Source organism: Myotis lucifugus, unplaced genomic scaffold, assembly GCF_000147115.1.
Source record: "Myotis lucifugus unplaced genomic scaffold, Myoluc2.0 scaffold_166, whole genome shotgun sequence".
NCBI lineage: Eukaryota > Metazoa > Chordata > Mammalia > Chiroptera > Vespertilionidae > Myotis > Myotis lucifugus.
Window position 1 is genome coordinate 1,177,918 of NW_005871214.1, and position 17,765 is coordinate 1,195,682.

General features: G+C 40.0%; 1 protein-coding gene across 1 annotated transcript in view; it reads right to left on the minus strand.

Annotated features, from left to right (window-relative positions):
* The window catches only part of SYT16 (synaptotagmin 16), a 204,650-nt gene that overhangs the window by 96,971 nt on the left and 89,914 nt on the right, over positions 1–17,765 (minus strand). Inside the window, exon 2 of the mRNA XM_014462005.2 lies at positions 6,251–6,427. Within this exon, the coding sequence (XP_014317491.1) occupies positions 6,251–6,427 (177 nt within the window). The remainder of the gene's footprint in view (positions 1–6,250; positions 6,428–17,765) is intronic.

The following is a 17,765-nucleotide window of genomic DNA, read 5'->3' on the forward strand; positions in this document are numbered from 1 at the left end:
TTGGCAGCTCCTGCATTAAGCATCTGCCCCCTGGTGGTCAGTGCACATCATAGCAACTGGTTGGACAGTAGGAGGGACACTTAGCATATTAGCCTTTTATATATAGAGAATGTGCCCAGATCTGTCAAATGATTTTTAGTATCCTCCCAACCTTTAATCTAATGTCCCCATCTCCAGCAATCAGCTAGCTGTGTAACATGTTCATTTGCTAAGTCAAATTCTTGAGCCGGGAACTATAATCCATTGTCTAAGTTGCAAAAATAAATAAATAAATAAAAATAGGAAAGGATGGAGATTTTAAAGGGACATATCTATTTCCTTTTGTGCAAGGAAAACAAGGAAATGGAGACAATAGGGTATAACATAAATGAATTGTCTTTCATTTTTTTGTTCTTTTGTTAATCCTCACCTGAGAATATTTTTCCATTAATTTTTAGAGAGAGTGGAAGAGAAGGGGAAAGACAGAGAGAGAAACATGGATGTGAGAGAGACACATTAATTGATTGCCTTCCTCACACACCCCAACTAGGCCCAGGGGTCAAGCCTGCAACCGAGGTACATGCCCTTGACCAGAATCTAACTGGGGACCCTTCAGTCTGCAGGTTGATGCTCTATTCACTGAGCAATACTAGACAGGGCACCCATAATAATAAAAGGGTAATATGCTAATTAGACCAGGCATCCTTCCAGATGTCATTCCGGACGTATTCCGGACGAAGTGGAAGCCAGCCCGGGTCCAGGGTGCCTGTGGGCAGCCAAAGGGGAGCCAGCCCAGGTCCCAGGTGCCAGAGGGAAGCCAGTGCTGGCAGCCAGGAGAAGGAAGGCCTACTCATGTACAATTTTTGTGCATCGGGCCTCTAGTCTTTCTTAAAAGTTGCTGGGTAATGGGCACATTAGGTTCTTATACCATTCTCTCTACTTTTCTGTATGCTTGAAAATTTATATGATAAAGTTATCTACACTAATAAAAGAGAAACATGCAAATTGGTGTCACTCCACTATGCCCACCAGCCAATCAGGATGAGTATGCAAATTAACCCAACAAAGATGGCGGTTGATTTGCATATGCAGGCACAGAGCGAAGACTGAAGAGGACTGAAGACTGAAGAAGACTGAAGACTGAAGACGACTGAAGACTGAAGAGGCTTGGCTTCTCCACTGTAGCCGAAGCGGAGAAGCCAAGCCTCACTGCTGCGGCTGGACCAAAGGCCTGGGTCCCGGGTGCCGGAGGAAAACCAGTGCGGGCAGCCAGGGGAAGGAAGGCCTATTGCATGAATCTTTGTGCAACAGGCCTCTAGTATTTTATAAATGAAAATCTCTTCCCAAACTCCTTACCATAATACACTGAAGGAAATAAGAACACAAACAAGATGTTAAGTAAGCTCCTGTAGTGGTTTATTTAAGATGTCAAGGTGGCCACAGAGCCCAGATATTTTATCAAACATTGCTCTGGAGAATTCTGTGAGGGTGTTTTTAGTGGATGAGATTAACATTTAAAATGGTGTACTTTGTGAAAAGCAGATTACCCTCCATTATGTGGGTGGGCCTTATCCAATCAGTTGAAGACTAATAGAACAAAGACTGGCCTACACTGAGCAAGATGAACTTCTGTCGGCAAATGACCTTCAGACTTAAACTGAAACATTAGCTTTTCCGTGGTCTCTAGCCTATTGACCTACCCTGTAAATTTTGGACTTGGCAGCCTCCATAATCATATCTACACTAATAAAAGAGAAACATGCAAATTGGTGTCGCTCCACTACGCCCACCAGCCAATCAGAGCGACTATGCAAATTAACCCAATAAAGATGGAGGTTAATTTGCATACATAAACATGGAGTGAAGACTGAAGGCTCCGGCCAGAGTGAAGACTGAAGACTGAAGACTGAAGAGGCTTGGCTTCTCTGCTGTGGCCGGACCAAAAGCCTGGGTCCCGGATGCCAGAGGAAAACCGGTGCCAGCAGCCAGGGGAAGGAAGGCCTATTGCACGAATCTTCATGCAACAGGCTTCTAGTAAACTAATATCTTAAAATAATCCTCCTCCTTCCCTCTTTCCCTCCACCCCCCTCTATGTCTCTCTCTCCATATATACATGGTAGGGTAACTAAAATGCTTATAGAGGCCATTGGGAACTGTATTAGTAACTGTTCTTTAAGAGAAACAGAACCAATATAATATATGTGTATGTGTATCTCTCTATATATTGCCAGCAATGAGCAAAATGTGCTCAAACTTCTCCAAGGTAAATCTCCCCATTCTGTCAATTAGATTTTAATTTAGGTCCTCGTAGCATTTATAGCAACCTAGAACTACTTCACTTGCCTCTTTTCTTTCAGTTTTGTTTTTGTTTGTCTTCATCCATATTTCCAGCATTTCATACACTATGTAGCATAACACAGATTCTCAATAAATAATACTCAGTGGATAAATGAATAGTCTAAAACCAGTAACTTCCCACTGAGTTCTTTGAAATTTGTACTCATCAAACTAGGTTCAATTAGTCATACTTCGATAGGCCCCACTGAAAGTATTCTCAATTATTTATATCTTAAGCAAGTCATCAGAACAAGTAACTGGACAGCACAATGAGATATCAAGGCTTGTCCTGTTACTCAAACAACTTTTTACAGTTCTTCAATTCTCAGTTTTCATCTCATGCAATAGGTCGAACCATATGAAACTTCTAACCTAAAAAAACAGTGATTTCATAAAATTCAACCTAATATAATATATAGGTAGAAAAATGTGTTTTCTATGCCAATTAAGCATTAAAGTCAGAAGAGCAAATGCTTTTCAACATAGAGTGTTAACAAATGTGTTTCCACTCTAGGTACCACCCCTCAAGTTGGATGTTGTTTTTCATATGAGCCATTCAGGAAGGGTCACTACTATTTCAAGACAAAAAAATACAAAGTAGGGAAGAGGTAGAGGGTAGAAGATTTCAACTTTCTAAAGACTACTCAGTCTACAACTCTAAAACAAACTATTGTGCAATCCAAAGTTTGCAAATTGTATAAATAGCATTTCAGTGGCACTTATAGGTTTTAGTCATCCTATTAGGAGGGAAAAAAGGAGCATAATATTAAGCCTTTTTTATTCCAAAATATTTGGTCCACTTAAAATTCATCTGAGCCCAGCCAGTGTGGCTCAGTTAGATGAAGAATCCTCTCATACACCAGGAGGTCGCTGGTCAGGGCAAATGCCAGAAGCCGGGCTCACGGCTGGTGAGTACAGTGGTGGTGGCGGGAACCACTCCCACCTCTAAGGCAGCGCTAAGGATGTCCAACTGCCATCAGTCAGACATCCCCCAGGGCTCCCAGTCTGTGAGAGGGCGCATGCCAGGCTGAGGAACCGCCCCCCCCCCCACCCCAGTGCACAAATTTTGTGCACCAGGCCTCCTCTAGTAAGATTATAATGATTAGGTTTCTGATAGTCAGCCAGTTTTTATCTATAAAAATGGCAATTTTATATGGTTCAACCTAAGATTTTTTAAATTATTTTTATTAGGCCTCTTTCATTTATAAACTGAGACCTGGAGAAGAAATTTCTATAGTAACCCTAAGAATCAAATAGGATTGCATGATGGGAATTGGGAGAAGCCTAGACAGACTCATCGATTTGCAAATGAGGACTTAAGGCCCTAAATATCATGGCCAATTAGTGGCAGAGCTAAGCCCTGGCTGTCTGCACTGCACTTCTCTCCACCACATCAGGCTGCCTGCCTTCCTTCTTAACATTTCTCAAAATATGTTAAGAACATCATATGAGAAATAAGTGCTCTGAGGATGAAGGCAAATATCAAAAGTTAGAAACATGTTTTGCAAAGACTTTTGATCAATGATAATTAAACTTTTAAGAGGAGAAATGTCAATCATAATGAAGGTGTTTGCTTCTTATAATCTGGAGATTCTCCTGGTTAAACTCTTTTTAAAGCCCCCTTTATGACCCTACTCTGAGTTTTCAGACATGGATTTTTCAGTGTTTCCTGAGCTAACAGCTTCTGAGTCGTGCTTTATTGTTATTGTTTCAACATTACCTTCAACCCTCAATTTATTTGCAAGTATAATTCATAATTGTCTTTAAAATACTGTAACATGCCAAACAAGACAAAAGGCAAATGTCTTAAATAGCTCTAACCTTAGTTATCTGTAGCCATAATAGCTTGCAAAGGAGAAAACATCACCAACTTTAACCTCCCAATTTAAATAGTGTTTCATGTGACGTCATTCCTAGAAGCCATTACTGTGACTGGTATTTTGTTAATGCTGCACAGCTATGGGTAAAGCTCTATTAGGACTTCCACCATAGCATCATGCTGGTATCTATACAAAATTGGTTCATTTATCTATATCAACTCTAAAAGGGCTATATTAATAATCCCAATATGCAGATAAGAAAACTGAAGTTTGGAAAGGTTCCATAATTTTCCAAGTAACCACAACCAGTGACAGGGAGCTGCTGCAGGAAGAAAAGTAGAATCACTAGAATCCTATCTCCATGCCACCTCATGACCAAAAAGAAGTCTATTCATCCTCCTGTCCAGATGGGACAGTAGTGGCTAAACCGTTTGCAAGTCCCATTTTCACGACAGACTCTATTTAAAGTATTCCAGTCTATTTTCAGAAGATGAGTCAGACGTCCCAGGTAAAGTTCAAAATGATGCCAAATCAATGACCAGATCTTCGACTTACACCCCTCCCGTAATTGTCCCCTATGGCAATTTTTTAATATGTCCACATGCTCTCTGATACTCTTCCTTTCAAAAGTGGAGCCTAATTCCCCTTCCCCTGAGTGTAGGCTGTACTTAGTGAATGAATAGAATGTGGTAGGAGTGACAATGTCTGACTTCCCAGACCAGATCATAAACTGTGGCTTCTTCCTTGCTCTCCTCTCTTGCAGGGCTCACTGTGGGGGAAGCCAGCTGCATGTCATAACTACATCCCAGCAGCCCTGTGGACCGGTCCACGTGGGCAGGAACTGGAGCTTCCTGCCATCCTGGAAGTGAGTTCACCAGTCCCAGTTGAGCCTCCAGATGACTGCAGGAGAAATTCCAACTGCAGCCTCATGAAAAGTATCAATTTAGAACCACCCAACTAAGGTGATCCCCAATCCCTGAACTTCAGAAACTGAGAGATAATGAATTTTTTTTAAGCTTTCAGGTTTGGGAGTAATTTGTTATGAAGCAATAGATAATGAATACACATTTATGCCTAAATTATGTCTTTTCTTATAACAAAGCAAAAAGCTGAAGTATCCATAATGGGTGTTCTCCTCAAGATTTTGCCCCTGATCAAAAATATAATGTACCTCATTTGCAAGCTCAATCCCTGGCCCTGGTAGGGGCACGTGCAAGAGGCAACCAATCAATGTGTCTTTCTCACATCAATGTTTCTCTCTCTCTGTCTCTCCTCTCCTTTCCACTATCTATAGAAATCAATGGGAAAATATCCTTGGGTGAGGATTAAAAAAACAAAACAAACAAAAAACATATATATATAATAAGAAAAATTATATATATAAAGATTATTCCTCCACCAGTTACATCATGCCCCATACCCTGTAAGAATCAGACTGATATAAAAAGAAAATTGTTACCTATAAGATAACAGCACTATCTTTGAATGTCCAGCGTGCATGTGCTGATAACCATTACTCTGTGATAACACCCTATATCACAAAGTTCTACACTTCAGCAATTGAAAACAGAACATGTCCTTTAAGAGTAGGAAGCCAATTATTTCTTTAACTATGTTATTCTCTCCCATCAAACTGAAGGCTGCTAGTAAATAATGCAGTAGATTCAGTGAACTTAATGAGTAGAAACCTCCCTTTGAAGTGAGGAGTGGTCCTGAGCACCAAAAATCTCAGAAATAGCGAACTGGAGTGAAATGTCAACTCTGTTCCAACCTAATGAGACCAAAACACATCAAGGCTCTTGTCAATCAAAAAACATTTTTTCCTTCAAGCTTCAGTCAGAGGGAAACTCAACACAGACATCTAAAAAGCTAAGAAGACAGGAAGTGGTGGTCAGGTTTTTCCCATCTGCTCTTCAGGCTCGAAGGAGAGCATTACTTTCATAAAGTTAATGTATCCTTTAGTAACATCCATTTATCATATCCACCACAGTGGCGGCCAAACGGCTTATGTGCGATTTCTTAATGGGGCTCATCCTGGAAATGGTGACCCTCCTCCCCTGACCGAAACCACAGCCAGTTGTCAGGCTCAGGAGAATGTGAAGCGCGTTGCTTACCCAGCCCTTCGTGGATCCCAGTCTGGTCTTTAGAGTGCTTTCTTTTGCCTTGTTGCTCCAAGCATGGAAGAACTATCTTTTCAAAACACAGCTTCTTGCTGATGAAGAGGAACAGGACGGCCAGAAGCATGATAAAGATCCCAACTGCAGACAAGAAGCCAATGGCCTCAAGAGGAACTGGCAAGAGAACAGAAAGGAAAAAATATCATCACAATGAAGTGCTCCAGCTTTTAGTTCTAACACATGATCAGATTCACTCAGAATTGTTATGTTTACTAATGAGTGTGTCAAATACTCTACAAGTCCTGACTGGCTGGCATCCCCAGGACTGTATACAGGAAGAAGGATAAGGACCACTGCCAGGTACATTCTATAAGGATGGCTCCTCAGATGACAGACCTCCGTACCTTTGCACATGTGGTTTCTTCTCCCTGGAATACACCTCTTGTCACTCCTGTCGTCAGCCTAATACTCAACTTCAAGCATGCAAACTATTAAGGAGATATCCATCAAATGTACTGAGCTATTAATGGTTGACCAGTGTCACAAAAGCAAGTCTCTTAATAATACAGCTGCCTAAGCTTACAAAATAATCACTTGGACCCAGCCAGCATGGCTCAGTGGTTGAGTATCAATCTATGAACCAGGAGGTCAAGGTTCAATTCCTGGTCAGGGCACATGCTTGGATGGCGGCTCGATCCACAGTGTGGGAAGTGCAGGATGCAGCCGATCAATGATTCTCTCTCATCATTGATGTTTCTATCTCTCTCTCCCTCACCTTTCCTCTCTGAAATCAATAAAAATATATTTTTTAAAATAAAAATAATCACTTAGGATAAACTTTCAGACATATACATCCATCAATATTAGTGATTGGAGCAAAAGTCATTTCCTGGATATATGTTTGCAAGTCCAACTATGCAATATGACGATGATGATTATCTATGGTGACAAGAAAATTTCTAATCCATGACATCCATAGAAGAAATTAGAATTATATTTGACTGCTAATATTTTAGAATTTTGAAATATGAAATTCCATCATCCTCTTCCTCCTTGTTAAAAAAAAATCCTAAGCAGTAAATAACCCTGATTAAGTGTTATCCTGTCGTAAGTGTTTCCCTCCACGTCCTGCGTGGTTCAGGGTTCGGGTCTGGAAGTGGAGCCGCACACAAATGAAATAGAAAAGACACAAGATAATTTGGGAATATGGGGGACCAGGCGAGCAAGTCCAACTCAGGGAGAAGGACTTCCACTGTGTTCAGGCCTCACCAAGCTTTTATAGTGAGAGGTAAACAAGGTAGTGATTACCATAGTTACACAGTTCTTGTGAGTTTCACTTGTTTTGACCATGGTTACACTTCCTGCACTTCCTCATCCCATTAGCTTTCCCAGATAAGATCTAGGGAGTGTTATAAGGTCAAGCCTAATTATGCTAAGAGGAATGTGCCCTCTAATGCTAGGACTTGTTTGTGACTTTGCCAGCAGGCCAGTCCGAGGCTTAACCCTATATCAGTTTCCCACATTATCCAATATGCCTTAGGTTCCCAGCCATTGTATTCAGCTATGTGACATATATAACAGGGAGACCAGAACTAGTTTGGGGCTGAAGAAAGACTCCACTAAGGAAATGACATTTGAACCTAGACAACATTCAGTAAAGAAAACCAGACATTGCCCTGGCCAGTATGGCTCAGTTGGTTGGAGCATTGTCCTATACACCAAAAAGTGGCAGGTTCAATTCCCCTGTCAGGGCAAATGCTCAGGTTGCAGGTTCGATTCCCCGGTCGGAGCATGTAAGGAAGACAGTGGATCGATATTTCTCTCGCTCTCTCTTGCTCTCTCTCTCTTTCTCTCTCTCTCTCTCTCTCTCTCTCTCTCTCTATATATATATATATATATACACACATATATATACACTAGAGGCCCGGTGCACAAAAGTTTGTGCACTCGGGAGGGTCCCTCAGCCCAGCCTGTGCCCTCTCACAGTCTGGGACCCCTCGAGAGATAACCACCTGCTGGCTTAGGCCCACTCCCCGGGGGATTGGGCCTAAGCTGGCAGTCGGACATCCCTCTGGCAGCTCGGGAGCCTTCGGAGGATGTCCATTTGCCAGCGGGGAGCAGGCCTAGCTGCAGTCGGACATCCATAGTGCTGCTGAGGAGGCAGGAGAGGCTCCCACCACCACCACTGTACTGGCAGCCATCAGCCTTGCTTGTGGCTGAGCAGAGCTTCCCCTGTGGGAGTACACTGACCACCGGGGGAAGCTCCTGCATTGAGCGTCTGCCCCCTGGTGGTCAGTGTGAGTCATAGTGAACAATGATTCCCAGTCGCTCTGCTGTTATGGTCAATTTGCACATTACCCTTTTATTACATAGGATATATATATATATATATATATATATATATATATATATATATCCTTTCCTCTCTACAAAAATCAATTTTAAAAAATTAAAGAAATCCAGACATCAAGTAGCATAGAGAAAGCGATTACAAAACAAGTGTCAATAGGAGTTATTCAAGGAAGTTGGGTATATGTAAAAGCTTATGAAAATTAATCTCCTAAGAGCAGCTTTAACCCTTGGGCAGATTTAATATGAACATTAATAATATGAAAGAATAATATTCACCTTGCCCTACCATCCAGATAAATAGAAAAAGGATGAATCCAACCAGTCCTAACTCCATGAAAAGATAAAGAAAACTAAATCTATCTAGTGGCAAGCCAATAAAAGAACAAATGAAACAAAATATCAGAGATAAGATAATAGCTTTGTGGTCTTTAAAAATGATAATAGTGCCTGCTACCAAAACCAACATATACCATGAAAAAAAAAAAAGTGTGCACATAACGATTATTCCCTTGCCCTTCCAAGGCAGCATAGACAGCGGTGCTCACTGGTATGGGTTCAGCAGTCACACTGCCTGGAAGAAAACTGTACTCTACCACTTATTATCTGTGTGGCCTTGGGTAAGTTATTTAACCTCTCTGTGCTTCTGGTTCCTAAGCAATGAAAGGAGATAATAAACATAGCTATATCCAAGAATAACTAAGGTAACACAGGGAAAATAGTCTGGCACCTGGCACATAGAGGGTTCTCAAACAGGAGTAACCACCTCCCTCAGCATCACCATCATCATCTTTACAGACCTGTCACACTATGTAGGAGCAGTCCAATATGGGATGCATGTGCTGCTTTATACACATTCTGTGCTTTGGACCCATCTCGCTCCCCCCCCTTCATCAAAACAATTATCTTTGCTTTTTTTGCCCCTCACTTCTGTATTTTCAACTTCTTTCCCTTGGAGATACACCATCTTTCTCATCTGCATTAAAAATGCACCAAGTATCTCCCTTCCTTTAAAAGCCCTTCCTGACCACTATGTGCTCCTCAACCATAGCCCTCTCTCTTTTCCCCTTCAAAGCCAACCACCTTCAGAGCATTTCCTACACTCATCTCCACTTCCTTACCAACAAAGCCACCAGCATCCTTTACCCAGACTCCCACTGGTCTCCATGGGCCCAGCCTTATCCCCTCAAGTCCCTTCTCCACACAGTAGCCAGAGTGATCTTCTGAAATACAAGTCTGACTTGTTCAACTGCCCTCTCCTAAAACCCTCCATAGTGGACTAAATCATGGTCCCCCAAAAGACATGTCCACCCTGAATCTCAGAATGTGACCTTGTTTGAAATCAAGTTCTTTGCATAGGCAATCAGGGTAGGATCTTAAGATGGGATCATCCTGGATTAGAGTGGGCCCTAATTTCAGTAAGTATCACTATAGGAGACTGGGGCGGGGGGAAGAAGACGCAGGAGAAAGAGATGTGAATATGGGGCAGAGACTGAAGTTATGAAGCCTATGGCTGAGGGATGCCAAGAGTTGCCAGCAGCCACCAGAATCTAGGAGACAGTCATGAAGCAGATTCTCCCTCAGAGATTCCAGAGGAACCAACCCTGCTGACACCTGGTTTTGGACTTCTGATCTCTAAAACTCTGAGAGAATAAATCTCTGTTGTTTTAAGCCATCAAGTTGGTGGTAATTTGTCATGGTAACCTTAGGGAACGAATACACCCTCCAATGGCTTTCCATTACCCATAGGACAAAATTTGAATGCCTTTACTTGGTTTACAAGGTCTTTCATGACCTAGCTACTGATTCCAGCCTTTGTCACTTGTCACTCACCAACATCAAACTCTATTGTCAGTGTATTTGCCTATTTCTGGTTCCCCAACAGAGCTCACCTCCAGACTTTTAAATAGATTAGTCCAACTCTGTAGGGCAAATGCTTACCTCTCCTCTGGCTAACTCTGATACTATTCTTCCTCTGAACACCTTTCTTGTTCCTCTTGACCAGGCTGGATGCTTGTACTGTAGGTTCCCACCCACCGAGCCTTTGACAGCTTTTTCAACAGTTTTCAAATAAGTTTTAAACTTCCTAAGAACAGAGCCTATGCCTCAGTTACTCACTGTACTCTCAGCAGCTAGCACAGGGTAGGTAGACACTCAGTAGATATTTCATGCCTGAATAAGTGTTAAACTCTTCTCTGTTACAACATGGCAAAAAAAATGTACCTATCAACGGAAACTTCTGGAAAGAGAAGATATACCTCAAGTGGGTCAGTAACACCAACCACACTGGAAATGATTTACATAAAATCAGGTCTTAGAAAAAAAGAGGGTTCATATCATTCATAAGCAGAAATATTTGCACCTAATAATTCCATTCACTAATGAAACTAGATTTTTACTTTTGAATAAAGTCTATTTTTCCATTATAAAGCAACATGAGGCTCCTCACATAAAATCTGCAAAATAGAGAAAAAGATGAAGACAACCACTGTTAAGGCTTTGTGCTCTTCCAGTCACTTGGACTTCTCAAGTTAGTGGAGAAAAACAGAAATAAGTACAAATCTAGCTGAAACAGAGAGAAAGCTTAGTTTGGCAAGTTTGGTTATTTCTATAGAGTTCATGTTCCTCCCAGAATCTGCCAATTCCAACTTCATCCTCTTCTATGTGTTCAGGAGTACTCAGTGGGAAGTTTGAAGGGATGCGTCAGGGGCTCTTAGCCAAGTGCTTTGTGAAATGTAGGTCAGCTTGTGTACTTTCTACATGAGTAGAGTATCACTGAAATGGCTAAGAAGTTGGCAGTGATCCCAGACTTGTAGGAATGACTTACCCAGGGTTCTACACAAACTGTCCTCTTTCAAAGTGATTTAGAATTCCAACCATAACCCAGCAATTCCACTTCTAGGTATATACCCAAGAGAACGGAACATACATGTTCACATGAAAACAAGCGCATGAATATTCATAACAGAATTATTTCTAATAGCCAGAAAGTGGAAATAGCCCAAATGTCCATAAACTGAAAAATTGATAAACAGCATGTGTCACATGCAAACAATATATCATTCTGCAATAAAAAAATGAAGCACTGATATATGCTATTACATGGATGAGCCTTGAACACATTATGCTAAATGAAAGAAGCCCATATATTGTATGATTCCAGTTATATGAAATGTCCAGAATAGGCAAACCCATGGAAATAGAAAGTATATTTTGTCGTTCCCAGGAGCTGGGGGGAGGGATAACGGAAGAGTAAACTGAAAACTGCCAATGGGTATCAGTTTTTTTTCTGATAACAAAACTGCCAATAGGTATCAGTTTTCTTTCTGATAATAAAATTATGCTGGAATTGGATAGTGATAATGGTTGTGCAAACTTTGCAAATATACTAAAACCAGTGAACTGTATACTTTAAAAGGGTATGAATTTTATGGAATATGAATCTTATCTCAAAAAAGTTTAAATTCCAAATATATAATTTTAATAAAGATTGGAAGAAAATATGAGATAATGTATAATCGTTTGCTTAGGTTTGGTTTGAAATTGATTCTCTTCATGTTAAAATATTCTAAGTGATTTTATTATTCAACGACAGGCCTGGTGCATGGATTCATGCACCGGTGGGGTCCCTCGGCCTGGCCTGTGGGGATCGGGCCAAAACTGGCTCTCCGACATCCCCTGAGGGGTCCCGGATTGCAAGAGGACACAGGCCAGGCCGACGGACCCCACTGGTGCACGAATCCATGCACCGGGCCTTTAGTATGAATACAAGATCTTAGGTTAATCTCTTTCCGCCTTCCCCTTTCCCCCAGACTGAGATTCATCAATCTGTTCCATGTTTCCATGCCTGTGGTTTCCACTCCTGCATTGAGCGTCTGCCCCCTGGTGGTCAGTGTGCATCATAGCTACTGGTCGGATGGTTGAATGGTCAGCTGGTCAGCCAGTCACTTAGGCTTTTAGATAGATAGATGATAGATAGATAGATAGATAGATAGATAGATAGATAGATAGATATTTAGAATTAAAAATAAAGTTTAAATATAATAGGCTCTGAGAACTGTAGTCAGCACAGCTCTATCATTGATGTGTAGCACTGAACACAGCAAGCCAATGGCTCTATCCGAATGAGCCAAAGAAGGTTTGATGCTGCATCTGAGTTTAAACAAAATTAGAAACTTTGGCAGGAACTTTTAAAGTTATTGTGCATCCCATCTATATAAAATGCTAGCGTGAAGAGCAAGCATTACATGCATCATCTGCAATCAATGACAAAGGCACATATGTCAAGAAATGTCAGTGCCATCTGCAGAATAACTCATCTAATTAGTCCAGTAATTACTAAATTGGAAATCAGATGGCTATAAAGTTCGGACACATAGTTCATATTGAAAACTTCCTCAAAGTTAAACATATCTCTCACATTCTACTGATAGCCCATCTGTTGATATTCAAGGAATGGCTCTAGGAGAAGCCTCTGCATGTCACACAGTCACTAAGTGTTTGTAAATTTCCTTCTATGGTTGGTAAAGAGGTTAAAAAAAGAAAAGGCCAACCAATTGCAGCCATCTGACTCACAGGAACTAGAAATAAGATGAGAGGAAGGTGAAAATTTAACAAAATGATCATGGGGGGATCAGAATTAAATGAAGAAAGACACTAGAAATAATTTAAAAGTTCTAATTTCTCAGGAATAAACTTTCTTGGCAACATTCTGAAGAATGTGAAGTATCTCATTAAAAACAAGAGGATCCCTCACCGGTTTGGCTCAGTGGATAGAGCGTCAGCCTGCGGACTGAAGGGTCCCAGGTTTGATTCCGGCCAAGGGCACATGCCGGGGTGCAGGCTCAATCCCCAGTGGGGGGCATGAAGGAGGCAGCCAATCAATGATTCTCATCATTGATGTTTCTATCTCCATCCCTCTCTATTCCTCTCTAAAATCAATAAAAATATATTAAAATAAAATAAAAAAACAAGAGGAAAGCTCAGGGTAGGCACTACCTTGAGGTATACCTAGAACTCACTTATATACCCTTACCATCTTTGAGTATCCATTAACCTGAAAGTCCTGTCTTCAGTGGTATATTTACATTTTAAACGTCCCTTTAAGAAGCAGCATGACTTTAGAATTGTTTCTATGAAGTTCTCAAGCATGGTTATGCCACAGAGGTTCCTGACCTGAACCTAAGCTTATCTGTCTTAGAATTCCAGCACTGATCTAATGCACAGCATAGTGACTACAGACAACAGTACTATATTATAAGCTTCTAAGCTACTAAGAGACTAGATCTTAATTGTCCCCAGCACAAATAAAAGAAATGATAATTATGTCACATGATAGATGTATTAGACAATGATAGAGTGATAATCACATTGCAATACATAAGTGTATCAAATCAACATTGTATCCTTTTAACTCATGCAATATTATATGTCAATTATATCTCAATAAAAATATATTTAAAAAAGAATTCAGGATCACCTGGGCATGTCCCCATCCTCCTCCAGGAATTTATCCACCTGATGACCCAAGGAATTTCCCAGGAAGGACAGTAAACAAGTCAGAGTAGAGGTGACATGAGTATAGCACACGTGTCTACCACTCAGGTTGACCCAAACCCACAGTCCTTTGGTTGCAGGGCAAGGAGGTGACAATAACAGCTATAGCATAATATGAGCAGCTATTGCAAATTAAGGAGATGTTTTCAAAAGCAATTTTGGCACAGTAAGATTTGAGGCCCTTGACCTACAGTTTATGTTCAAACTTTCTTTGAAACCACCAAAAAGAACAGAAGGTGGAAAACGAGAAACTTTTTAAGGGTTGAATACCAATGTGCCAACTCCATATACAGATACTTCGGTGCACAAATTCAAAATATATGCACAAAGAGCTAGACTCATTTATACCATTAGCTGTTTTTTTACAACCAACTACAAAACTAAATGTCACTTAAGAAAATAGTGCAAAACAAGTTAAACTGAAGGCTTTAATTTTCATTTTTTCTTACAGTGATGCTTCTGGAACTAAAAAATAAAAGAACAAAGCCTTTGATACTTAGCAACCTATTATATTGCCAATGTCCTAAATTTGGGTTGAGTTAGGTACTATATAATAACTTCAACAACCTTCATGGTTAGTCAATCATTTTTCTAAAAATTTATAGGACTATGAAATATAAATTATATATATTTAATGTAAGAAAAATAGGGAGTTCCATTTAAATGTTCTTCCTAGTAATAGCTAACAAGGATATGGTAACTACATATTCAAACAAATTCTTTGGAAGGAAAAAACAGACCTTTCAAAAAATAGGAAAAAATTGGCTTAATGAAACCTAAATGAGATTTTAACATGTTCCAAAATAAAACATAGCAACATATGGAGTCACTAGCAACCAATCATTTCTCAAAACACTGGAGAACACAGCATTTGGGAGTATACATGGGGTGCTATCTATATATGTGTGTTGAAATGTGTCCATCTTCTGAGAAGTAACCTAACCTATCTGACTTATATGTTTAAAATATAAACTTTCCCTTAACATTAACACACACACACACACATGTGCACTTCTAGAAGCCAAGAATTATTAGCAAGCTTGTTTTACTTTCTCTTAATATTCAGATAGCTATCTGAGAAGCAGAAAGTAATGGAGAAAATGGCTGAAATGCACCAATGTGTCCATAGAGGGAATCTTTTAGATTTTCTTCACTCATCTGAGTTTCTCTGGATACTTTAGTGATTATCCACTATCCCCATCCTCTCTATTTCCCTATGTCTTCCAAGAAAGCGAAGAGGATAGAAAAGGAGCAAATAGAATTAGATGATGCTGATGGTTTATAAGCCTAGATTCAACATTTTTGGACTGGTAAATTTTTAATGGCATGCTATGTTGCTGAATTTAATTGAACAATATATGGGCTTTGTACCATTTATGGGTCATTTGCCAAACAATGTAATATATTATTATATACTAGAGACCTGATGCACAAAATTCGTGCAAGGGGCTCAGTCCTCACAGCCCTGGCTGCCTTGGCCTTGCAGCCCTGACTGCCTCGGCCCTCTCAGCCCCGGCTTCGTCTGGAAGGTCATTCGGACAGTCTTCCAGAAGGTTGTCTGGACGGTCGTTCTGCTGTTTGGTCTAATTAGCATATTAACTCTTTATTATATAGGATAATTATACGACAAAATTAGGAGCATATGCCCAATAAAAGCATGTTGTGTTAAAACATCAGAGAATAAACTTATATGATTTTGGTGGAATGGTTGTTGAATCAATGTAGTAATTGAACTTTCAAGTAAAAAGAGAATATTTTTTATAAATGAGAGAAATTGAGAGACAAGTCTACTTCAGACAGCCAGAATATATCTCACAAGAAAGATACCCAATTTTCTTCAACTCCCCAAAACAAAGGCATTTGGAGAGCATTTGGAGTGGAATATAATTTTGATTTGTTTATTACTTCTTTACTTTTCAACTTACGGAAGACTGCCCACACAGTGAGACTGAAACTTTAACAGAATTGTTTTTGCCAATCCAATAGCCTAAAAAAATATATAAAACATTTTTCTTGCAGTCTAAAACAATTAGTTATTAATGATTATTATAAAGTGTCTTCAAATTTTAATTATTGACCCCAAAAATTAGTATGCAGATATTTGTGCTCAAGGACTAAACAGCATATGGAACATCTGGAAATAGAAAAAATATTCAAGGGCAATTTACATACCCAATTTCTCAGACAATAAAAATATTTCCTGTATTCAGAAAGTTATCCATCCACAGATATACAAGTTCACCCTGTTACCAATAATTTGTTGAAACACTCAAAATCTACCGACATTTCAGCTGAGAAAAAAATGTATAGCCCTAATAGTAAAATCGATTCTCCAGTGTTAACATCCCTTTCTAAAGATCAGACCACATGATACTATTTAGATATCAAGAAATAAACAAAATGATCATTGTATTCAAATAAAATAGGCATCTTTTACCTATACTAGCTCCTTGGTAGAAGCTAAGAAGCTTCTCTGTATTTGATTTATGAATAAAACCCTCATCCAAAACAGATTAGATTCTATTCAATTCTCAGATTTCTCTAATAGAACTATTTACTGGTTCTTTTTAATTTAAAAAAAAAGCAAATGACCATAAATTGTCTGTTTTACTGTCTGTGCTAATTTCATTTCATTATATTCTTGGAGTAAGCTATTATTTTCCCACTGGTTCCCATGGCATTCTTCATTATCAGCTGCTAATTGTCTAGCGTTCACAGAGGACTGTGAACCAAGTAGGCTGCTGCGTGGGCTAAAGTTCTAGGGGAAGCTGAACAGCACTGGGATTCTGCATTGTTATTATTGTGACACATTAGAAAGTTTCCACCCACTCACGTGCCCACATCACTCCACTGCACAGCAGCCAGACCCAGAGGAGCTGTGCACTGAAGCATGGAAGGCCATCTGCACTAGGCATTCCACGTGGTGATTATCACACCCATCAAGGGAAGATTACACAAGGCCAAATTGTGGCAGCCGTGAAAACCAGAGGTCTGGCTCCATACGGCAGGCATGAGTATTGATCTTAAAATACGACAGGTCGATCCTAAAGGGTTCCTTTATTCCCAACCTTGACAAGTACCTGACTCAGCCCAATTACTCCCTCAAACTTCTCCTCAATGACCCTTCCAGAAGAAAAGCCAAGTTAGAAATTTCAACATTTTTTTTGCAAGATACAAAGACTTTTATGGAGATTTGAAGATGTACTGCTCCTTGAAGTTATTCCCAAATGGAGACTTAGAAATCTGGAGCTGATTACACTTGACCTTATAAATTCAGAATGTGCCAAACAAAAGCTATTAGAAGAGCCAAAACAACATGCAACGCTTCACACATTTAGGTCAAGAGGGAGTTGTGAAAGCCTCTTAATTAACAAAGCAAACTAGAACTATAAAAGTGGGACTTGGAGGCACAGAAGGTGGTCCTTTTACTCCTCATGCTTTGCAGGCACTATGTTGCAAAGTCTTGTGAAATAAAGCTCTGATTTCATAGCATGCTATGTGCTGATCACTTTCATCAGAAAATTGTGCCTCTTCAGACACCTGTGTTTCACCAGGGCGAGTCACAGGGAGCTCAATTTTTTTTCATGGGTTAACCAGGATCACTCCA